Here is a 20,000-nt window from a genome sequence, read left to right on the forward strand (position 1 = left end):
ATGCTCTCCTTTGTCTCCGAATCTCTCGCTTTCCCTTATCCGTCCAGGTCTCTGACTTCTCTGTCTCTCTGTCTCTCTGTCTCTTAGTAACTCAACCCCCGACCAAAGCGTTAAGGTGCTCAAAGCATCAGATTGGCAAAAAGCAGGGCAGGGATGGATGGGTCTAGAGGGCTCCTCGGGGCTCCGTGTTCACTCCACATGGGCCATGGCGTATTTATTCCAAGAGGCTCTGCCCATCTCAGTACTGACCGCGTGTGTGTCCTGGGTCATCTCCACCTGAAGGCCATTCCCTCAGAATGTGTCAGGCCCAGCCAGATGTAGTTGGCCTGAACCTGTAATCCTTCAAAGCCACATAAAGCTAGAACACAACCTCAGTGTACCCCACCCCCACACTGAGCCCCCTCCACTCTGCCCCTCCCCCAGCCAAACGGCACACAAGGCGGGGAGCAAAGGGACAGACCCCTCTCTCTGCTGCTCAGAATCCACTTCGAACAACTCTTCACTTTCTCATCTTTTCCTGTTCTCATCTTTTACTCTCCTGTTCAGCTCTCTAATCAGGACAGGAGAAAAAAAAGAACCAAAAATGTGAGCGATGGTTCGTGGGTCTGTCTAGAAAGCAAGGTAGCGTTTATATTAAAAAAGAAAGAAAAAAACTACCACAAAACTCTCGGTTAAGGAAAGTACTGTGCTTCTTTCGTGAGTACGTTCCATCTGGAATTATCTCTTTTTTTGTGGTTGAAAGAGTTTTGAGAGCAGAAGAATCTTTTAATTTGTTTTTCTTCTGAGTCTTCTGCTCACTTCCAGCAGCTAGGTTTCTCAAGCTTTTAATAATTAGATTCAAAATAAGTCCTATAAATCAATATTCATTTGAATTTTGTTGATTAGCACTAATATCCTTGCTGATCAGGGTACGAGGAAAAAAAAAAGGCTTTATTTCAAATCTCTGTGTTTTTGTCCAGTCCTGCTACCTGAGCATGATTCGTTTTTAAATAAAAGGAAAATAATACTTTGCAACATATAAAAGTCATAGGAAATTCAAGTTTTAGTGTTCATAAAGTTTTACTGGAACAGACACACATGCGTGCGCGTGCACACACACCGCACGCACACCGCACACACACACACCTCTGCAACCTTTGCGGAGCTCAACTCTGCTTTCCTTTTCTTTCACAAAATTGAAAGAATAGTAGCCCCTGCTTCTAACAGTTGTTTGGAGCCATAAATGAGCAAATGAGAATGACAAGCTTAGAAGAGTGCCTGCCCGTGTTTACGGTGAACACGCTATAAATGTTGTCCCATTGCAGTTGTCATCTTTCCTACAGGTGGACCTTCAAGGGATCAAAGCAAAGTTCCAAGAGAAGTATCAGAAGTCTCTCTCTGACATGGTTCGCTCGGACACCTCTGGAGACTTCCAGAGATTGCTGGTGGCCCTCTTGCACTGAACAAGCCAGAGAGGAAGGAGAACAAGGGAGGAATCACCTTTGCCGAGAGCCCATTCCAAACCAGATTTGCAAATGCAACTCCAGCACAAAAAAACCTTCAAGAGTCCTGGTTTATTTTCTTGGCAGCTTGAGTAGTGCTGCCAGGCCAGGCTGTTTAAGTCAAACACTGTGGCCTCAAGACGCTTGGGCAGGTCACTTGAATGCTGGCTTAGCAAGTATCTAGGCTGCCTCTTAACTTTCTTTTAGTGTGGTGACTAAATGCTTTCTAAGCACAACGGAAATCAGTAGTTGATGAAAAACCATTTAGAAGAATATGTATTGAATAGGGTGTGTATGTTCTAGGTAAAGATTAAATGGTTAAGATACGGGGAAGACAAAATTGACTAATTCATTAGTTTTCCTTCTGTTATTCAATTTCAAAGCCTCCATGTTAATTAAAGTTGTGGATTATGCCTCCATCAGATGCTTTTCCAAAGACTGGGTTGATTAGTTTTGGCTCTTGTCCTGGAAATATATGACTCGTAAAATTCAAATATATTTGGGAAATGCAAAGTTATATTTAGTAATAATCATCAAGGACAGTAATCAAGGTCAACGGCAAGGGAACAACTGACTTGTCTATGAAAATATGACCAGAGGAAAAATTCACTAATCTGTTACCTGCTTAAGATGGTTTTTCTTCCTTCTGTAGACATTTGACCCACCTAAGTCTTCCATCTGGTCTTTAAATACAATTAGGCTGGGCACAGGGCCAATAGGATCAGGGTCAATGGTCTGATTCAAATGGATTGGTTTTGCACCAGTAGAATCTCTCTTCCAAGATGTTTGTCTCATAGCCACATGTTGCTAGACACAGAAGGATCTGTCAAGAGAACATGTACACTTTGGTCCAATAATTACAGTTATCGCTCATTGGATGCTTATTTGTGTTTGGCATTGCTAAGTAGCATATTTTTGTATTTAACCTTCCCAACAGTCCTACGAGGTTAATATTACTCCAATTTATCGGCTGAGGAAACTGAGACATTAAGGAACCTGGCTAAACTCATTTGCAAGTGATAGAATTAATATTTGAATGCGAGGCTGGTTGACTCCGGAAATCATACAGCTAACCACTTTTCTTGGAAAAATTACTGAAAGTATGTGGTAATGGGTCTGTACTCATTCACCTACTTAACGCCTTCCTATCTGTCAATCTCTGTGCTGGGCTCTGGGGATACAAAGATAAGTCGAACACCGGTTACACCTTGGACAGTTCATTTCTGGGCAGTTCATATAGACAGATACCTCCAATATGCAACAGAATGCTTTAAGAGCAAGAATTCGAGCATGTGAAACACTCTCCCCGTGAACAAGGAGAGGGAGCATGTAGCTTTGCCTGGGGGAACTGGGGAATGCTTCATAGAAATACATTTGTGATGGATTTTGAAGGATGCAGAGTAGGTCTTCAGAGAAACAAAGAAAGAAGGGCATGGGCAGAGACTCAGAAGCATAAAGGAGCAGTGAAATACATTCTCCTGGGGCACAGATGAGGTAAAAGGAAGGGGAGGGTTGGGCAGGCAGGGGTCAAGGCTGCTGAAGAGTATGCTTGAATAACACTGGCTATGGTTTTGCCTGCCATACGTGGGCCTAGTCCTTTGGGCAACGGTGGTCACGGAAGATGTGTAAGTGAGTGAGGAACATTTGGGCCTTGGAAAATCACTTTGGAGGTATACGATTACAACGTATAGCAAATAGCTCAAACACTCAGTATAAGAATACATGTCACGGTGTGTCTTTCTAGTGGCTATAAAATAGTGATTGTCAGATTAAGAAGTTATGTTAACATCTTTGTTCTCAACATACTGAGAACATGGCGTGGAGTCTGGCTTCTCCAGCGAGAGACCAAAACAGGTCTCCTCCAGGATGCAAGCAAACTATGTCTCAGACCACATTAGAGTCAATAAAAATGCCACAGATAAGCCCCCAGAAACTAGAAAAGCCAAGAAATAAGGGTGCCCAGAAAACCAGAAATGATATTTGGCTCATCATACCAATAAGCAAGAGCTGCCATGTTGAATTCAAGGCTGCCCTGAATTCAAGAAGTCAAGGCTGCCTGTTTATGCCACCGCAATTTCTGGCATGACCAGTATGTTGAGAGACATAGGGTCAGGAGAAAGAAAATAAATGGCCAGGGAGGATTTTTCAAAATAAACTTCTTTTGTTGTTGTTTTATTTCTGTAAAATTTAGGTACAGAAAAGTGATTATATTACATAGAGTTCCCCTATAACCCACTCCCAGTTTCCCATAGCACTAATGTTATAATATATGGTACATTTGTCACAATTTATGAACTAATGCTAATGGATTATAATTGAATAAAGCCCACACTTTACTCATATTTCCTTAGTTTTTACCTAATGTCATTTTTCTCTTCCAGGTTACCATGAGACTATCATATTACATTTAGTTGTTAAGTCTCTTTAGGCTCCTGTAGACTGTGACAGTTCCTCAGACTTTCCCTGTTTTCATTGACCTTGACAGTTTTGAGGATTACTGGGCAGGTATTTTGTAGCATGTCCTTCGATTTGGGTCTGTCTGATGTTTTTCCAATGGTTAGACTGAGGTTATAGGTTTGGAGGAGGAAGATCACAGAGGTAAAGTGCCATTCCCATCACAACATATCAAGGGTACAAGCTGTCGCCATGACCTATCACTGTCAATGTCAATGTTAATCACCTAACTCATGTCGTGTTTGTCAGGTATCCCCACTGTGTTCATTAAAAGGAAGTCACTGCTTATGGCCCACACTTAAGGGGTAGGGAGTTATGGTCCACCTCCTTGAGTGGAGAATTCTACATAAATTATTTGGGATTCTCCTATCTAGGAGGTCTGCCTGTTCTCCCATTATTTATTTATTCAATAATTTATTTATATTAGTATAGACTTAAGAATATTCACTTGGTACTTTGGGTTATACTCCAATACTATATTATTTATTTTGTTGCTCAAATTGTTCCAGCTTTGTCTGTTGGGGGCTCTCTCTGTTGGCTCTTGTGTCCCTTTGACATATCCCTTCACTTTTCTCTTGAGGACTTCATTAATTTCTGGCAATACAAGATGCTCCAGGCTCATCTTGCATAGTCTCTGCCCAAGTCCTAGAATCTTCCATTTTTCCAAAGAGCGCTGGTTTCTTTTATTGGATACTGGCATTACAAAACAAGTTCTGGGCTCTGGTGTGCCCATTGCTGTCAGGGTGTCATTGTTTCTGGGTCCACTCAGCGGACAGAGCTAGGAAATACAATTGTGTATACTAAGCCACATATACACACGTATCTATAATTATTTATACATATATAGACATAGGTGTAGACAAAGATATAGATATAGGTATAGACACAGACATAGGTCCATCTGAATCTATATTGAGTTAGACATGAGTTCATACAATGTCTTCAACTTTCATCCAATACCACATGGTTCATGTAGAAGGGGTATTTTGACTTCTTGAAAATTGCACAAGGAGACAAGATAATGGAAGAGTAGCTCCTAGAAAAAGGAGCCATGGGAAGAATCAAAGGAACCACACAGTGCCCTGCATGTGCCACTACTTATATTTCCATTTTGGGTGGCCCAGGTCTAGGGAGAAAGGGCAGGCCATGGCTGAGTGGTCCTCATACCTCCACTACCCAGTACCCAAGGAATTAATCTTAAGTTTCGAAAAGAATGCTTCCTGGTTTCTGTGTGACTAAACCAGAAATACTGATGTCTCCTGTTCCTAAGGTAACCAACCAACTTTCAATGAGCTCAAATGTATTCAGCTAACATAGATACCAAGCAAAGGAAAGAGAAAGAAAGACCACCTTCAGCGTCAGACCCAAGATGGTGGGTTTTCGTGTCAGTCTCTTCCTGCTAATGATTTTTGGTCCCCAATAACTGCCACTTCAGGATTGCTTAGAACAAGGAAGTCTCAGGACAAAAGAGGCCTGAGGTATTTTTAAACCCTGAGCTAGAAGGAAAAAAACACTGGTTTTGAATCATTTCTCACTATGAGTAATGTGGACCCAGATAATATGACTCACAATCCAAAATGGACACACTAATTGACTGAACTCTGAACCCAACCCAACCCAAGTATACATTTTTATTTTTATTTTTTTTACTGAAAACAAAATCAAAGTTGTTTTTAAAATCCTGCTGACCCAGTCCAAATTAGAACCAGTCTTTGAAAAAGATTGGGTCAGAAGTAAAAAGAATCAGAAAAGAAAAATCATTTCTACACAAATATTTCATTCACTTCAAGTGACTTGCACTTATAAATATGTACTGTATGTGCATTTCTACCAGTAGAACCTCTTTTAATCGAATCTCACTTAACCTACTTGCCAGATCAACCACACACCCTATTCTCCCTACAGAGTCTATGGGTTGATATCCTAGATGCTCTGAAGGCTGGCAGCTGGTGGGGGACTGGGTAGGAAGCCCTCTCTCTTCTGATGGAGCATGTGTTTTGCAAGAGTGCATTGCATTTATTCCCAAATCTGTTTATACCTATTGTGCTCACTATTGTAATTACATAATTGAATTAAACATTAAACAAGCTAATTAACCAGAAGTGCGAAAAGAAAGACTTCTTGTTTCTATGAAAGCTACGTTGAATGTCCTAGAAACACTAGATAGAGGTGTGTTGAATTTAAAATAAAAAGAATAAATGACAATACTGAATGCCTGTCAGTGGCTCATTTGCAAAGAAAAGTTCCAGAAACCAATATACATTTGAATGCTTTATATGAAAAATAAAATGAAGTTATGTACATTTTATTGCATGATTCTCTACTTTCAGCTTTAAAAAAATGGCTAATTGCCCTTTTCAAGTACGTCAGACAAGAGGGTTTCCACTATATACACATTTTTTTTTTTCTCCTGAAACACTAATTTGTCTACGATGATCACACAGGCATTTCTTCTGGCCGAAGATCTCCAAGGCAGCACCGCTACCTTCTGCATCTCCTGATACCTAACCTTCTGTGCAGTGATTAAGAGCAGGGGCCGAGGAGAGAAAAAGATCAAGGAGATGCTCCTGGCGGCTCCGTTCACAAGGCTGTGTCACTTTGGGAAGCCACCTTGCTCTCCTAAGACTTAGTTTCCTCATCATGTAAAATGGGCTGATAATAATTCAGAAACTACTTTACTTAGGGACCAAAAGCAAAAGGGCCTTCGTTGATGAGAACAATACCCCATCTAGGACAAATGGGGCAACTCTGCCTGCTAACAAGAGATGTTTTTAGAAGTCACCTATTCAGTGTCATTTTGAGCTTACCAAAACAACAGCAACAGCAGCTATGTTTATGTGTAAGTAAAGTATTTATTTGTACCAACCTCGTAGGATCTCGGTGCCATTTAAATGAGAAATCCTTAGCACTGTACCCTACTAGACTAGTTGGGTACTCTACCCTGACTAGAATAGTTGTTTTTAAACTCCTACTAAACCAGTTCAAATTAGAACCAGTCTTTGGAAAAGGTATGACCGAAGAAGAATCAGAAAAGCAAAATCATTTCCATACAAGTATTTCCTTCACTTCAAGGGTCTGGCACACACAAATACGCATTGTATATATATTTCTACCAGCAGGACATTTTTGAATTGACACGTAGTAGGTGTCAATACAAATAACTCATGCAACATGTATGTTAACTGAAAGACTAATCAATTGGTTAGTCACCGTGAGCGCTATAAATCTCAGGGTGCCTGAGGAGCAGGGAGGTTCGATGCTATGTCTACAGCCGTTACTCATGGTTTCCAAAACAAGACACGTGGATATGATTCATGAAAAGCACATTCCGAAGGGAATGTTGGGAGGAGGGGGAAAGACGGCTAGTAGAGATTTGACTAATAAGCAAAATAGGTCTTGAACTGCTTCGGGGCATCCATCACCCAAATGACTGATTCCTTGCCTTCTTTGTTTGGCATTGGGAACCCAGAAGGGAGCAGCAGGTCTCTATGCAGCTCTACTAATTCTATCCCAATTAGTCCAATTAGAAACAGGTCTATAGATAATTGTCCATATGTTCAGTTTCATCAGAGGTCACATCACACACGCAGCCCTCGAAGGTTAACATAGATATTGGCATACAGAAGATGTGGGGAAGAGATGACACTCAGCAAAAACAGTTTCAAATGCAAATTTTAAGAGTTCTAATGCAAGTTTCAAGAGTAAAGGAGTTTAAACAGCCCCTTTCCCAGGCGGAGACCTCAGGTCACCTGCCTTCTACAGCCCCCTCAACCTGGGCCAGCTGGGGAGTAGAAACATGAGATTTGCTGGCAATTTCAGCTTGGCATCTTCCATGTGACATGTAAATAATAACAACCACAGTAATCACTCTCGGTCCACAGCGTTGCTGAGGACATGAGAAATAGAAGTTGGGCGATGGGGCAGCAAAAGTGAAGGCTGGGGCTGAGCCAGCGGATGGGGCCAGCAGAACAGAAGCCCACCCAGGGTGGCCAGAAACCAGCCCCCAGAATAAAGTTTTGTCCAGATGGCATGCAGGGCCTGGCCAGAACTGGTGCCCCCAGTGGAGGGAAGTGTTCAGCTAGTTCCAAACAGGTTCTCGAATACAGAAATGCACCCAAGAACTTAGCTGGCCACCCTCCACATTTGGGCAGGGCGTCTGGGAGGCAGATCAGGAGAAAAGCTGTTGGTTTGTGTTTTATCTCTCCCAGTGACTAAGACAGGCTAGTTAATTATGCCCGAAGTCCGTAAGAGATGTGAAGAGCGACTAGCACAGTGGTTCCCACCCTTGGCTGCACAGCTTACAGAATCTCCCCAGAGATTTGGACTTTACTGGAGTGCAGCCCAGGAATTGGGAATTTTTAAATTCCCCCCAGGGACGTTAATGTGAAGCCTAGATGAGAACCGCTGCCCTAACACAGCCACAGTTTGAGGAGGCTCCGAAACTCAGGCTTCGTCCTCACTCGTGGACTCTCCCAGAAACTCCTGTCTCCCTCCAGACTCATTTGGAAAAGCAAAGAGGAAAGAAGGTTCACTCATTGGCTCTTGTCACAAAAGTGTCCTTCTGGGGACATTCAGTATACCTCTATATAGGTTTTATTGAAGCCCTCATAACTTTCTATAAAATCCTAATTCCTTAGGCTAGCCTCTGGGGGCCTGTCTAGCTGCTCAGATATTCCTCCAGCAAATACTCATTGAGCACCTACTACAGGCCTAATGTTCTTGTTCTCATGAGGCTTACATTCTGCTAGAGCACGTAAAGAATAAACAATGAAATATTATAAATGGAATAATTTCATAAAACAAAAACTGTAATAGAAAAAACAGGGTGATGTGACATAGACAGATGGGGGGAGGCAAGGTATTTTAGGTGGTCAGGGAAGGTATATTTGATGAAATAATATCTGAGCTGAGTCCTGAACATCGAGAAGCAAGCCATGTGAACATCTGAGGGAAAAGCATTCCAGCGGAGGGAACGGCAAGAGCAAAGGCCCCAGCCTCAGTCCCCCTGTAGCCCCCACTTTGACTTCCCTGTTGTTCTGCTGGTGACACCAGCTCCCCTACTTTTACACTTTGGATTTGTCCCACCAAAGGTGTCATTTTCCAATTTAAATCTATTATTCCTCCAAGAAGCTTCTCGTGTCCAGCCTCTCCTTGTTCTGACTACTCTTTACTTCATCTCAAAAGTTCGTGAATGCCCTTGGTAAATTGCAATGGATATAAAGCATATGGCATGATTATTACTGTTCACACCTCCTTAGCATCGTGCCTAAATTTGCACTTAATTCATCACATCATTACATCATTAACTAATTCATCACATTATTAATTCTACCATCCTGTTGTTTCACCCGAATAAAACTAGTCACCTCCCATGGGATCCTTTGTTAGTCCTTTGGGGCACAGATTGGGTGTTCTGCTTCTTTGGTGCCCCAATTGCTTTTAGAACAGAGCTAGACATTTATTTGCAGCCCCTGACCAGAGCTGTTTATAGGGGGAGTCAACTAGGTTGTCAGCTAAATGTCCGTTTGAATGAAAGAATTCATTAGTGAGCTGATGTCAAAACCACATGGCCTTCATTCCATTTTGCGCTAGCATTATCTCCATTTTATAGATGAAGAAACCAAAGCGCAGAGCGATTACTTAACTTGCCACAGGTTACCTGGTGAGTGGCAGAGCTGGGATTTAAACACAGGTCTGTCTGGTATCAGATGATGTACCACATCGCATGACATGGCCCTGCAAAGAATGAAGGTCAGTAGTCCTGCTCTTGATTTTTCAATAAACTAAAATTCATAAAAGAATTAACAGAGGTGGCCTCACTCATAGATTGACTTGGTGCCAAAGCCAGAGTGGGTCATGGCTGTGAGAGCCAAGGCCTCTGGGCTCTCTGCTTTGTCACGTCCCTTTTTCAAAGAGGTCGAAATTCCGGTAGGGATTCAAAGTATCAGATCACCACTATGCCCTGTACTGAATTTAAGTGCTGCCAGGGACCTCCTGACAACAGGTGAAAATGTCCAATGAAATGGCAAATGCATAGGAGACCAGAGCACATTCATTTACCTTAAACTGTGGTTTCTTTCTTTCTTTCTTTTGACTGCTTGAAAGATGTAGATAGGGAAGGACAATTATCAAGCAACTCACGTAACATCATCTATAGTATGGGCTTAATGGATGGTTGCCAGATTTAGCAAATAAATATACAGGGTATACACTTACATTTGAATTTCAGATAACAAGAAAATATTTTAGCATAAGTATTTCTTGTGCAACATTTGGACACACTTATACTGAAAACCTTAGTGTAATGAAACCTGCCTCATAGGATAATCTGGAAGATTAAGCAACACTCCTGAGGGAAAGTGTTCAGAGGTACCAGACCCGTAAGTGACAGTGTTTGGCTGAAGTGGCAGAGCTAGGTCTATTCAAAGGCTGCTCTTCTTCCTTTATACAACAGTTGGAAATGAACCGTTCTGAAAAATGGCCATTATGAATTGCTGACTCGTGGTTTAACAAGAAAATTCACCTGGAGAAAACGTAGCTCCGCCTCCGTACGTGAGGCTCTCTGCTCTCTCCTTGCTCGCAAGGAAAGAAGGGGTAAGGCTGAAATCTGGTGGCCAAAACAGTTAAGTCCAGAAAATTTCCTCCTGAGAAGTGATAATAGAAGAGATAACAGGAGAGTGGTTTTGTAAACAGAAATAACTTGGCCGAGCGAGAGGAGAAAATCAGATGGGGAGATAGTGGCGAGGGGAGTGGGAGTGGAACGGAGCCTGGGGAGAGACCACATGAAACACGTTTATGAGAAAATGTCAAGCGGGAAAGGTCTGTTCTGCCTAAATCATCACATCTGAGCTCCTTGCATGATGTGCTGCGAGGAAGAAAATGTTTTTCGAAGGTTCTTGGACATCCTCAGGCATAGCTGTGAAGCAAACCAGTTTGTCTCCCACACGCTTCCCTTTGCCCTTTCATTGGTAACACCAAGTCTGACCACCTCTGCCCAGAAATTCCTCAACATCCCAGAAGCATTGTTCTAAGGAAAGTGCCACCTTCACACACCACCAGCAACCCAAGTTTGGTTTTGCTCTATTTACCTGTCTAAGGTGTCCCTTCTCAGACTCCAAGGAGCTTTTCAGGACTGAAACATTCTTTCTAGGGATGATTCGCATTTTGATAACATCTTCTGGAAAAGTCTTTTTTCTTTCTCCCTTGCACTCTCCTCCTCATTTTTGTCTAATTCATTATCTTCTCTAATTAAGGAAGGGGTGCTTCTCAAGTAAAAATGAGATCTTTGTCTCTTCAAATACATTCCATGAGCAAGGAATATATGAGGTGCATAGGAGTTTTTCATTAATTTTGTGCTGGAATGAAATAATCAGTTACTATGTCCTGGTGGCTCTCCCGTAATTCCAGAAAAGATCATCCTTATTACTGTTCTTATACAACCATTTCTGGAGGAGCCTCCACTGACAACTGAGAATCTCAGTCATGTCATCGGTTTGCCACTCCCTCACCTCCACTGTATAAAGTTCTACTTTGGAAGTCACAAACAGAGAAAGTCCCCTCCAGCCACTCGTACTGGAGAAAATTATGGAGATGACAATAGGAATAATGTGCACATTCTCTGAGTGGAATGGAAGATTTCTGATTGCTATAATTACTACCAATATTGTGCAATGCCTTTGGGCAACTGACAATACACTAGGTGTTATGAAGAGTTTAAATAGTAGACTCTCTCCAACCTCCAGCTCATGTCTGAAATGCCATGGCCTGTGCTGGCCTGACCATTGGAATGGAAAACACAAGCGGATACTTCCTACTTCCTTACCCAAAGCCCTAGAGACTTGGGCAAGCTTTCCTAGGAATGGGGGTTACCAAATCCACCATGTTTGTCTTGGATCACTCTTTTTTCCTACCTTTAATTATTCAGGTATAGAACTAAAAAAAAAAAAGAGAGACAGCAAGGGAAGTCTTTATCCAAAGGGCTCCGAAGCCCTGGCTGGTTTTGAAGACTGAACTTCAAGAATGATATGTGAGGCTAAAGCAAAATAGCATTTACTTCCCACCAAAAATGACTTACAAGGAATGGCGAACACTCACTGCACTTCAGAAAAGTAGGACTGATTACAACCCAATGTCAGAACCAACCCAATAGCAGAAACAAATACAATTGGTTTGAGAGAAACAGTGAGTGACCTATTTATGCTTTATCTCGTGGAAGAGAGGAGATCCAGTTCTCTGAAAGTCAGTAAGGAGAGAGTGCTTTTCTTCTACACTCCTGCTCCTTGACTCAAAGAGCCAGAAAATAGCCAATCTGAAAATTGGCCAGGTATCTTCTACTACATGGGTGATAACTTTTGAGGCAGTCAAAATACAGTTTTACGCAAACATGTTCACCTCACAAAATATTTCCATATACTTTTAGAGACTGCAACTCTCAAATGAGCAACATAATGAGATGTTGAAGATGATGGGGAGTGTCCCTGCCAGGGTCGCTTTGGATCCTCAGGGTAGAGTGGAGTCAGCATAAAGTTTTGAAAGCCATGGGGAAGACAGGAAGAGCTAGTTGGGGGCATTTATTGGACAATTGTGGGTTTTAGTTTTTCAAGCATCGGAGATAGAAGAAAAACCACACCTCAATTCTACAGGGCCAAATTTCATGGATGCCACTGCACCCCTGGGAATGGAGCTAGGAAGTGGGAAAAACAATTACCCAGCCTTCCAACTGTAGATGTAAGAAGGATATTCAAATAGCACCCAAAGTGATAGTTAGTGGTTCCAACGGTAAGCTATATATCTGTTAGTTGACCATCACTGGGTCTGGATAAATCTTTCCACTCAAATAAATAAAAAAAGAGGCAGGCTATGGAAAAATACTGCATGACAAGGAAAGAGAACACCATATTGAAGACTTAGAGTATGTCTAGAAGAAATTTTTTTCAAAAACTTCAGCATCAATAGAAAGATGACACTCCTTCTGTAAAATAAGCAGAAATCCACAGAAATCAAACTAAGCCAGAAAGAGAGCTAGATGAGCTGTGGGATTATTTCAGAAGAATAAAAATATAATCACATATTTCAAATCTGCATTGGAAGCAGTAAAGAGAAAGCCTAACCTAACTTTATGGAAAAGTATATTATGGTGTAAAGAATAAATTTTGGATTGTGTTCTAGAATGCAGGAGAAAAGGACAAACAAGAAAATGTTTTTAAAGATAATGATTGAGATGAAGATGCCAAGTTAAAAAATACATAGGTATTGTGGGTCAAAATGACAGAATAGGTAACCACTATGCTCACCACCTCCCACGACCACATCAAAATTACAACTAAACTACAGAACAACCATCACTGAGAATCACCTGAAGTCTATCAGAACAGAAGTCCTATAAGGATATATAGAATAAGACAGGTTGAGACTGGCAGGAGGAGTAGAGACACAGAATGGGCTGGTCCCACACCCATTTGTGGCAATTAAAAATTGGGAGGGATATCTAGTTGCATAGTTTCCGCCTGAGGAACAAGAGGTCCCAGCCCCACAGCAGGCTTCCCCGCCCAGGATTCCAGTGCCAAAAAGAGAAGACTCCCACAACTTCTAACTAGCAGAGATTGTGGCTGAGAGAGATATAGGGCGGCTAAGTGAGTCACAGGCATTCCTCTTAAATGACTCACACACAGACTTACTTGCTGACGAACTCACTCACTCTGAGCTCCAGCACTGGGGTGCCAGGGACATACGGGGAAGAACTGAATTGTCTGGCTTCAGGACGAAGTCTAGAGGGACAGTTTTCTCCCAAAAAGAAGTGCTGGCAGAAGCCGATGGTCTTTTGTTGAGCCCTCCCCCACCCAGCCTGCACACACGGTGGGCACCATTCTGAGTCTCTATTAACCCAGTTAACAACATTTACCCCACCCTGGTGATTCCCTAAGACACTGCCCCATCCAACTTGCAGGCTCACCCAAGATGCTTCCAGTGGCTTTTCCATACAAATTACCTATTGTAGATCATGCTGCAAACATTATCCTAAAATCTCCCAAAGGTTCACAAACCCCAAACAAGCATTACCTGTACCGCTGCCTAATCAGCCCCATGCCAGACAGTAGCAACAGCTGGCCTCAGTTCGCAGCTTAGCCTCTACAAGGCACCTCCAAGCCCAGCACAAGTGGCAACCATCTGCAGATCACTTTGTAGCTCATATCAAGTGGCCCTGATAGGGTATAGGCAGTGGCTCACCTTGGCCTGCACAAGAGCCCCACCTAAGAGACCCCAGAATCAGTATACCCAGGGGCCAGTTTCAGACCACACCAGAGTACCACTCAACCACCTCCATAAACAACACATCTAAAGAGCAGATTCAGCAGACAAATCAGCTCCTCCACAACAGCTCCTCCACTGTAGTCATGGTCAGTGCTCACAACCAATCAACCTGAGGGTCATTTTCTCCAACTGATCCACCAACAGCAATCAAGGCTCAACAGGTGGGAACACACATAACCCACACAGGAACATACCTGAAGCACCTGGCTTAGGTGAATAGGGAGAATGTGCCACAATGCCCTACATGACACCTACTACATAAGGCTACCCTACCAAGACCAGAGACATAGTAGTTCTACCTCAAACATAGAAAAAAAAAAACACAAGGATGGAGCCAAAATGAAAAGATGAAGAAACATGTCCCAAATGAAAGAATAGAACTAAACTCCAGAAAAAGAACTCAACAAAATAAAGACAAGCAATCTACCAGATGCAAAGTTCATAACACCAGTTATAAGGATGCTCAATAATCTCAGTGAGAACTTCAACAAAGAGATAAAAATGGAGATAGAACCAGTCATAAATGAAGACTACAATAACTGAAATGAAGAATACATTAAATAGAATCAACAGTAGATTAGATGAAGCAGAAGATCAAATCAGTGTTTTGTAAAATAAAGTAGCAGAAAACACCTAATCAAAATACTAAAAATTAAAAAAAGGAATCCAAAAAAAATAAAGATAGCTTAAGCAGCCTCTGGGACAACTTTAAATGTAAATGAATTAAATGCTCCCATCAAAATACATAGGGTGGCTGAATGGATAAGAAAATAAGACCCTTACATATGCTGCCTACAAGAGATTCAATTCAGATCAAGAGACATACATAGAGTGAAAGTAAAGGGATGGAAAGAAATATTTCATGAAAAGGAGGGGGAAAAAGCTGGTGTAGCAATACTTATACCAGACAAAATAGACTTTAAAACAAAAGCTATTTAACAAGAGACAAAGTAGGACCCAGTAATTCCACTTCTGGATATTTACCCAAAGAAACCCAAAACACTAATTCAAAAAGACATATGCATCTATGTGTTCATTGTAGCATTATTTACAATAGCCAAGATATGGAAGCAACCTAAATGTTCATCAATAGAAGACTAGATAAAGAAGATGCAATATATATGTACACACACACAATGAAATATCACTTGGCCATAAAAAAGAATGAAATCTTACCATCTGCAACTACATGAACGGAACCAGAGGATATCATGCTGAGTGAAATAAATCAGACAGAGAAAGACAATTACCATATGATTTCATTTATATGAGGAATATAAAAAACAAAATAAGGGAATAAATATAACAGAAACAAACCCATAGATGCACAGAACATTTTGATAGTTGCTAGATGGGAGAGATTTGGGAGGATTGATGAAGAGGAGGAAGGGATTAAGAGGTACAAATTGGTAGTTACAAAACAGTCATGGAGATGTAAAGTATAGCATAGGGAATATAGTCAATAATATTGTAACAACTACATGTGGATTTATCGGGGTGATCACTTGGTAAGTTACATCCCTATACTTTACATCCCCTAGTCAATAATATTGTAACAACTACGTGTGGATTTATCGGGGTGATCACTTGGTAAGTTACATAAATGTCCAGTCACTATGTTGTATATCTGAAACTAATATAATATTGCATGTAAACTCTAAACGAATATGTGTGTGTATGTGTGTTGTTCGTGAAGAAACAAAACTCCAATTGAAGTAATAATCAAAGATAAAAATGAAGAAAATTTTCCTGGGCTGAGTAAAGCTCAAAGTATACAATCAAAGTATACAAACAGCCATGTTTTTACAGGCAAAATTTGTAAAAAGAGCATATACCTGGGCATACCCTGGCAATGTTTTTTAACAAAAGAATTTTTTAAAAGAATTTTAAAAAACAAAAGAAGATATAAATCCATCAATTCTCAAACTTCTATTCTGCAGCATTTTTTCCAGAATAACATGCAGGCATTCAGAAAGTTTTGATGAGAAAAAATATTTTTAACTGAGATATAATTGACATATATCTTTATATTAGTTGCAGGTATACAGCATGATTAATATTTATATATATTACAAAAGATCACCACAGTAAATCTTGTTAACTTTCATCATCATATCATCATGCATAGTTACAAATTTTTTTCTTGTGATGAGAACTTTTAAGATCTACTCTTTTAGCAACTTTACATTGTATATTTAGCAAATATATAATACAATATTATTAACTATAGTCACCATGCTATACATTACATCCCCATGACTTACTTGTAACTGGAAGAAAAAAAATAATTCATAATAAGAAAAAATAATTCATAATAAGAAAAAAATTTTTGACCCTAAACTATCACATCCAGCCAAATTGTTGCTCATAGATGGTAGAAAATGAAAAAGAGACTCTTAGATAAGGAAAGATTCAGAAAAATGCACCTCTCTCCTATTTTCCTTAAAAAAATATTATGAGTCAATGAACTCCAGTTAATCAAAAGATGAGTCAGACGAGAAAGTCGTGGCATAAAAGAACTGCCAGTGAAAATGTAAATCAGCAAAGTATGGAGCTAAGTTTAAATAATTGTTGTAAACATGATTCAAAAGCAAACAGCAAAAGCAAAAATCCATTCTTAAAAGATAAGATCTAATATATAAAACAATTTGATGACAACAATCTGGGCCTTAAAATATAGGTTATCTTTACAAAAACCAGGGAGAAAAAAGCAAAGGTGTTTCAAATTCTTTTTCTTCCCTAGCAGGAAGTTAGAAAATATTCCTTTACTTTTACTTTTGATCATTAGAAAAACATAGACTAAAGATTTTTAAAAAAAAAAAAAACTTTAAAGAAAGCCACTAGTAAAAATATAAACAGTCTGGAAAAGACAAACAGTCTTGAGTGTCGATCTCTGCCAGCAAATTCCTCTGCCTTTCCTAATAAGGGGCAAGGGTATAAGACTTCTTCCTGCCCTCAAGTTGCTGCAGTACTGGAGAGAGACATGGAAACACATGACTAAAATTCAACCCAATATGAGAGCTTTTCAAAGATCTACGTATAAAATTCTCCTTCTATGAGGACCTGGAATCCATGGTGGGATGGGGTGATGTGATAAGGAGAGAGGTTGAGGAAGGCTTCCCTTCAGAACACTTAGGACACTTAAATTATTTATGTCTTTCCTACCAGACTATGAGCACCATGAGGGCAGGACCTTGGCTTACTGGATGGATGGATGGATGGATGGATGGATGGATGGATGGATGGATGGATGGATGGATGGATGGATAAATGGATGGATGGATGGATGGATGGATGGATGGATGGATGGATATGGATAAATGGATGGATGGATAGATGGATAGATGGATAGATGGATGGATGGATGGATGGATGGATGGATGGATGGATGGATGGATGGATGGATGGATGGATAGACGGACGGGTAGATGGATGGACCCTTAATTAATTAGACCCTTATCTTGTTCAATTCACATTTTTCCTATGGATTCTACTGCCCTACTTCTAAGGGAGGAAATTTCACCCTCCCAACGGACCTCCCTCTATAGGTCATCCACCTTCTATACCACAGCAGAAAATTGCCAGACCATGTCTCAGTGGCCTGGAGGGAGTGATGTTCCTGCTTAAACGCCTATCTCACCATCAGGGAGTGCCTGCTCTGGGGAGCTGAGAGGCCAAGGCAGTGTATTATTCTTTGTGACTCACAGTGCTAAAATGGGAGAGCAAGAATGCATCCTTGATCATATTGTTTATTTCTTCCCAATTTGATTTAGAGCCCAGAAAGCTGATCTGTGTCATAAATGATGTATCAGGTCAGGATGCAGTGTGCAGAGACAAGGGGGGCCTGACAGCCGGGTTATATACCAACAATCTACTAACAATCTATTGATGTCATCTCTGTCAGCCTGTTTTTTCCCTTGCTCTCCCAAGGGGGAAAATATGAAGATTTCTTCTGGTGGCGGGGCAGGGTGGAGGAAGAGTCGGGAATGCCGTCACTTGCACTACTGGCCTAGTAAAAATAGGGTTAGGCTTTTAACTCTCAGAGCACAGTCGTCACAACAACACTGGAATCAAGGAGCAGGCTGCCTTTCTGCCATTATCTGGAGTACAAAGTCCTTGGTCAGCTTTCCACAAGCTGTTTAAAAACAGCCAGCCAAACAGATACAGACATCGACAGGCACTCATGTACATAGAAAAGTTTGAAAATCACATAGCAAGAGGCAAGTTCCTTACTACAGCTTTTAATGATCCAGTTCACCGAAGGCTTATTATCTGTTCCTCGTTTTTCTCCTTCACGTGCCGACTATGGGAACAGGAGATACTCTGAACACGACAAAGAACAGCCTTCCAGATTTGAGGCGCTGTTTCAAGGCCTGTAATTGTAGGTTTCCATGTTCTTGAAACGCAGCTCCTTGGAATGAACAGCTGTGGTTCACTGGTTAGTGTGGAAGTCCACCTTGCCTCGAAGGGTCTTAGTAGGACTGGTGGTGTGTGGTGGGGCACATTCGCGGCTTCCTCGCCGGGTGTTGTCAGACCTCCTGATGGCCCGAACCAGCCTGCCCGGCTACGGGAATCCAGGCCCAGTGCTCCCAGACAGGAAAGTGAGGTTTCCTGAGTCCAAGTGTCCTGTGTCATCAATGCAAAAGTCTCCGAGGAAACTGGAGCCTGTCTGACTTTACTCAAAAGGACAAAATAATAAAGAATACCAACTGGAAGCCTCTGGCCTCAGGCCAGAGATATGCAGAAGCTCTGAAGCTCAGCCTTTAGCAGTCCCTGCTCTGGAGATCTCAGGGCACAAACCACAGGGTGAGCTGGAAGAGGTGGGCTCAGAGGTTACCTGGCCCACTTTATACCACCCGGTGAGAAAGTAAGTACAGGGAAGTTAAGTGATTTGTCCAAAGACACACGGCCAGTCCATGACAGAGCCTGGACTGGAACCCAAGCCTCCTGGAGGCCGAGTGCATAGTGAGGAACATAGCAATTGCTTAAGACACAGGAAACAGAGTGAGCAGAGACCGAATTAGATGCTGAAAACTAGGCACGAAAAACTATTGGTATCTAATGAGATTATTTTCAGAGTAATAATATAATACTAACCATAAATTACCACAGTGAACCTGAACCGTGCCAGGCACTTTACTGAATGCTTCCCACACATCCTTCCTCTGCGACGAAGATGTTTATTCCCATTTAACAGATGGAGAAACTGAGGCTGGAAGAGGCTAAGTTAAGTTGCCCAAGACCACACAGATACTGAGAGGAAATGTCAAGATTTTCCCAAGTCTTGCTGCTCACAAAACCTGAGTCTTGACTTGTTATGATATTGACTTTAATCAAAAATAGGGGCAAGGAGCCCCTATTTATTTTAGGTTCCCATATGTCCATACCCAAAACTGAGACATCTCCCAGAGAAAGTCGGGACATAAAGTTAAGGCAGAAATTATAAAATTATCTGAGACATATATTTTCATGAATTGAAAGTATGCTGCTAGAGTTACATGGGGGCGGTAGAGATGCATTTGGGATTGGGCTTGGGGATATGTATGTGTGTGCTATACGGTAAACACCAACTCTCTTTGTGTCTTTTCCTGACATTTAAGGTAGAGCCAGAATTCTCCCAGTAGACCAGACCAACAGAATGGGGCTTGTTTTTTTCAACTTTAACATCCAAAGGATATATTAAAGTTGGTCGGACATTGACACTGCACTCCAGGGCCGATCTGAACACTTGACAGGGCTGGATTCCAGAAGGTC

At 41.4% G+C, this 20,000-nt stretch overlaps 1 protein-coding gene across 2 annotated transcripts in view; it reads left to right on the forward strand.

The window, feature by feature from the left end:
• The window catches only part of ANXA13 (annexin A13), a 43,551-nt gene extending 41,648 nt beyond the window's left edge, over nt 1-1,903 (forward strand). For both annotated transcript variants that reach the window (XM_006916571.3, XM_006916570.3), the window contains one exon: nt 1,323-1,903. In XM_006916571.3, coding sequence (XP_006916633.1) covers nt 1,323-1,442 — 120 coding nt within the window. In that variant the 3' untranslated portion in view covers nt 1,443-1,903. The remainder of the gene's footprint in view (nt 1-1,322) is intronic.
• Nucleotides 1,904-20,000: the final 18,097 nt, after the last annotated feature.

This window comes from Pteropus alecto, unplaced genomic scaffold (genome assembly GCF_000325575.1).
Source record: "Pteropus alecto unplaced genomic scaffold, ASM32557v1 scaffold164, whole genome shotgun sequence".
NCBI lineage: Eukaryota > Metazoa > Chordata > Mammalia > Chiroptera > Pteropodidae > Pteropus > Pteropus alecto.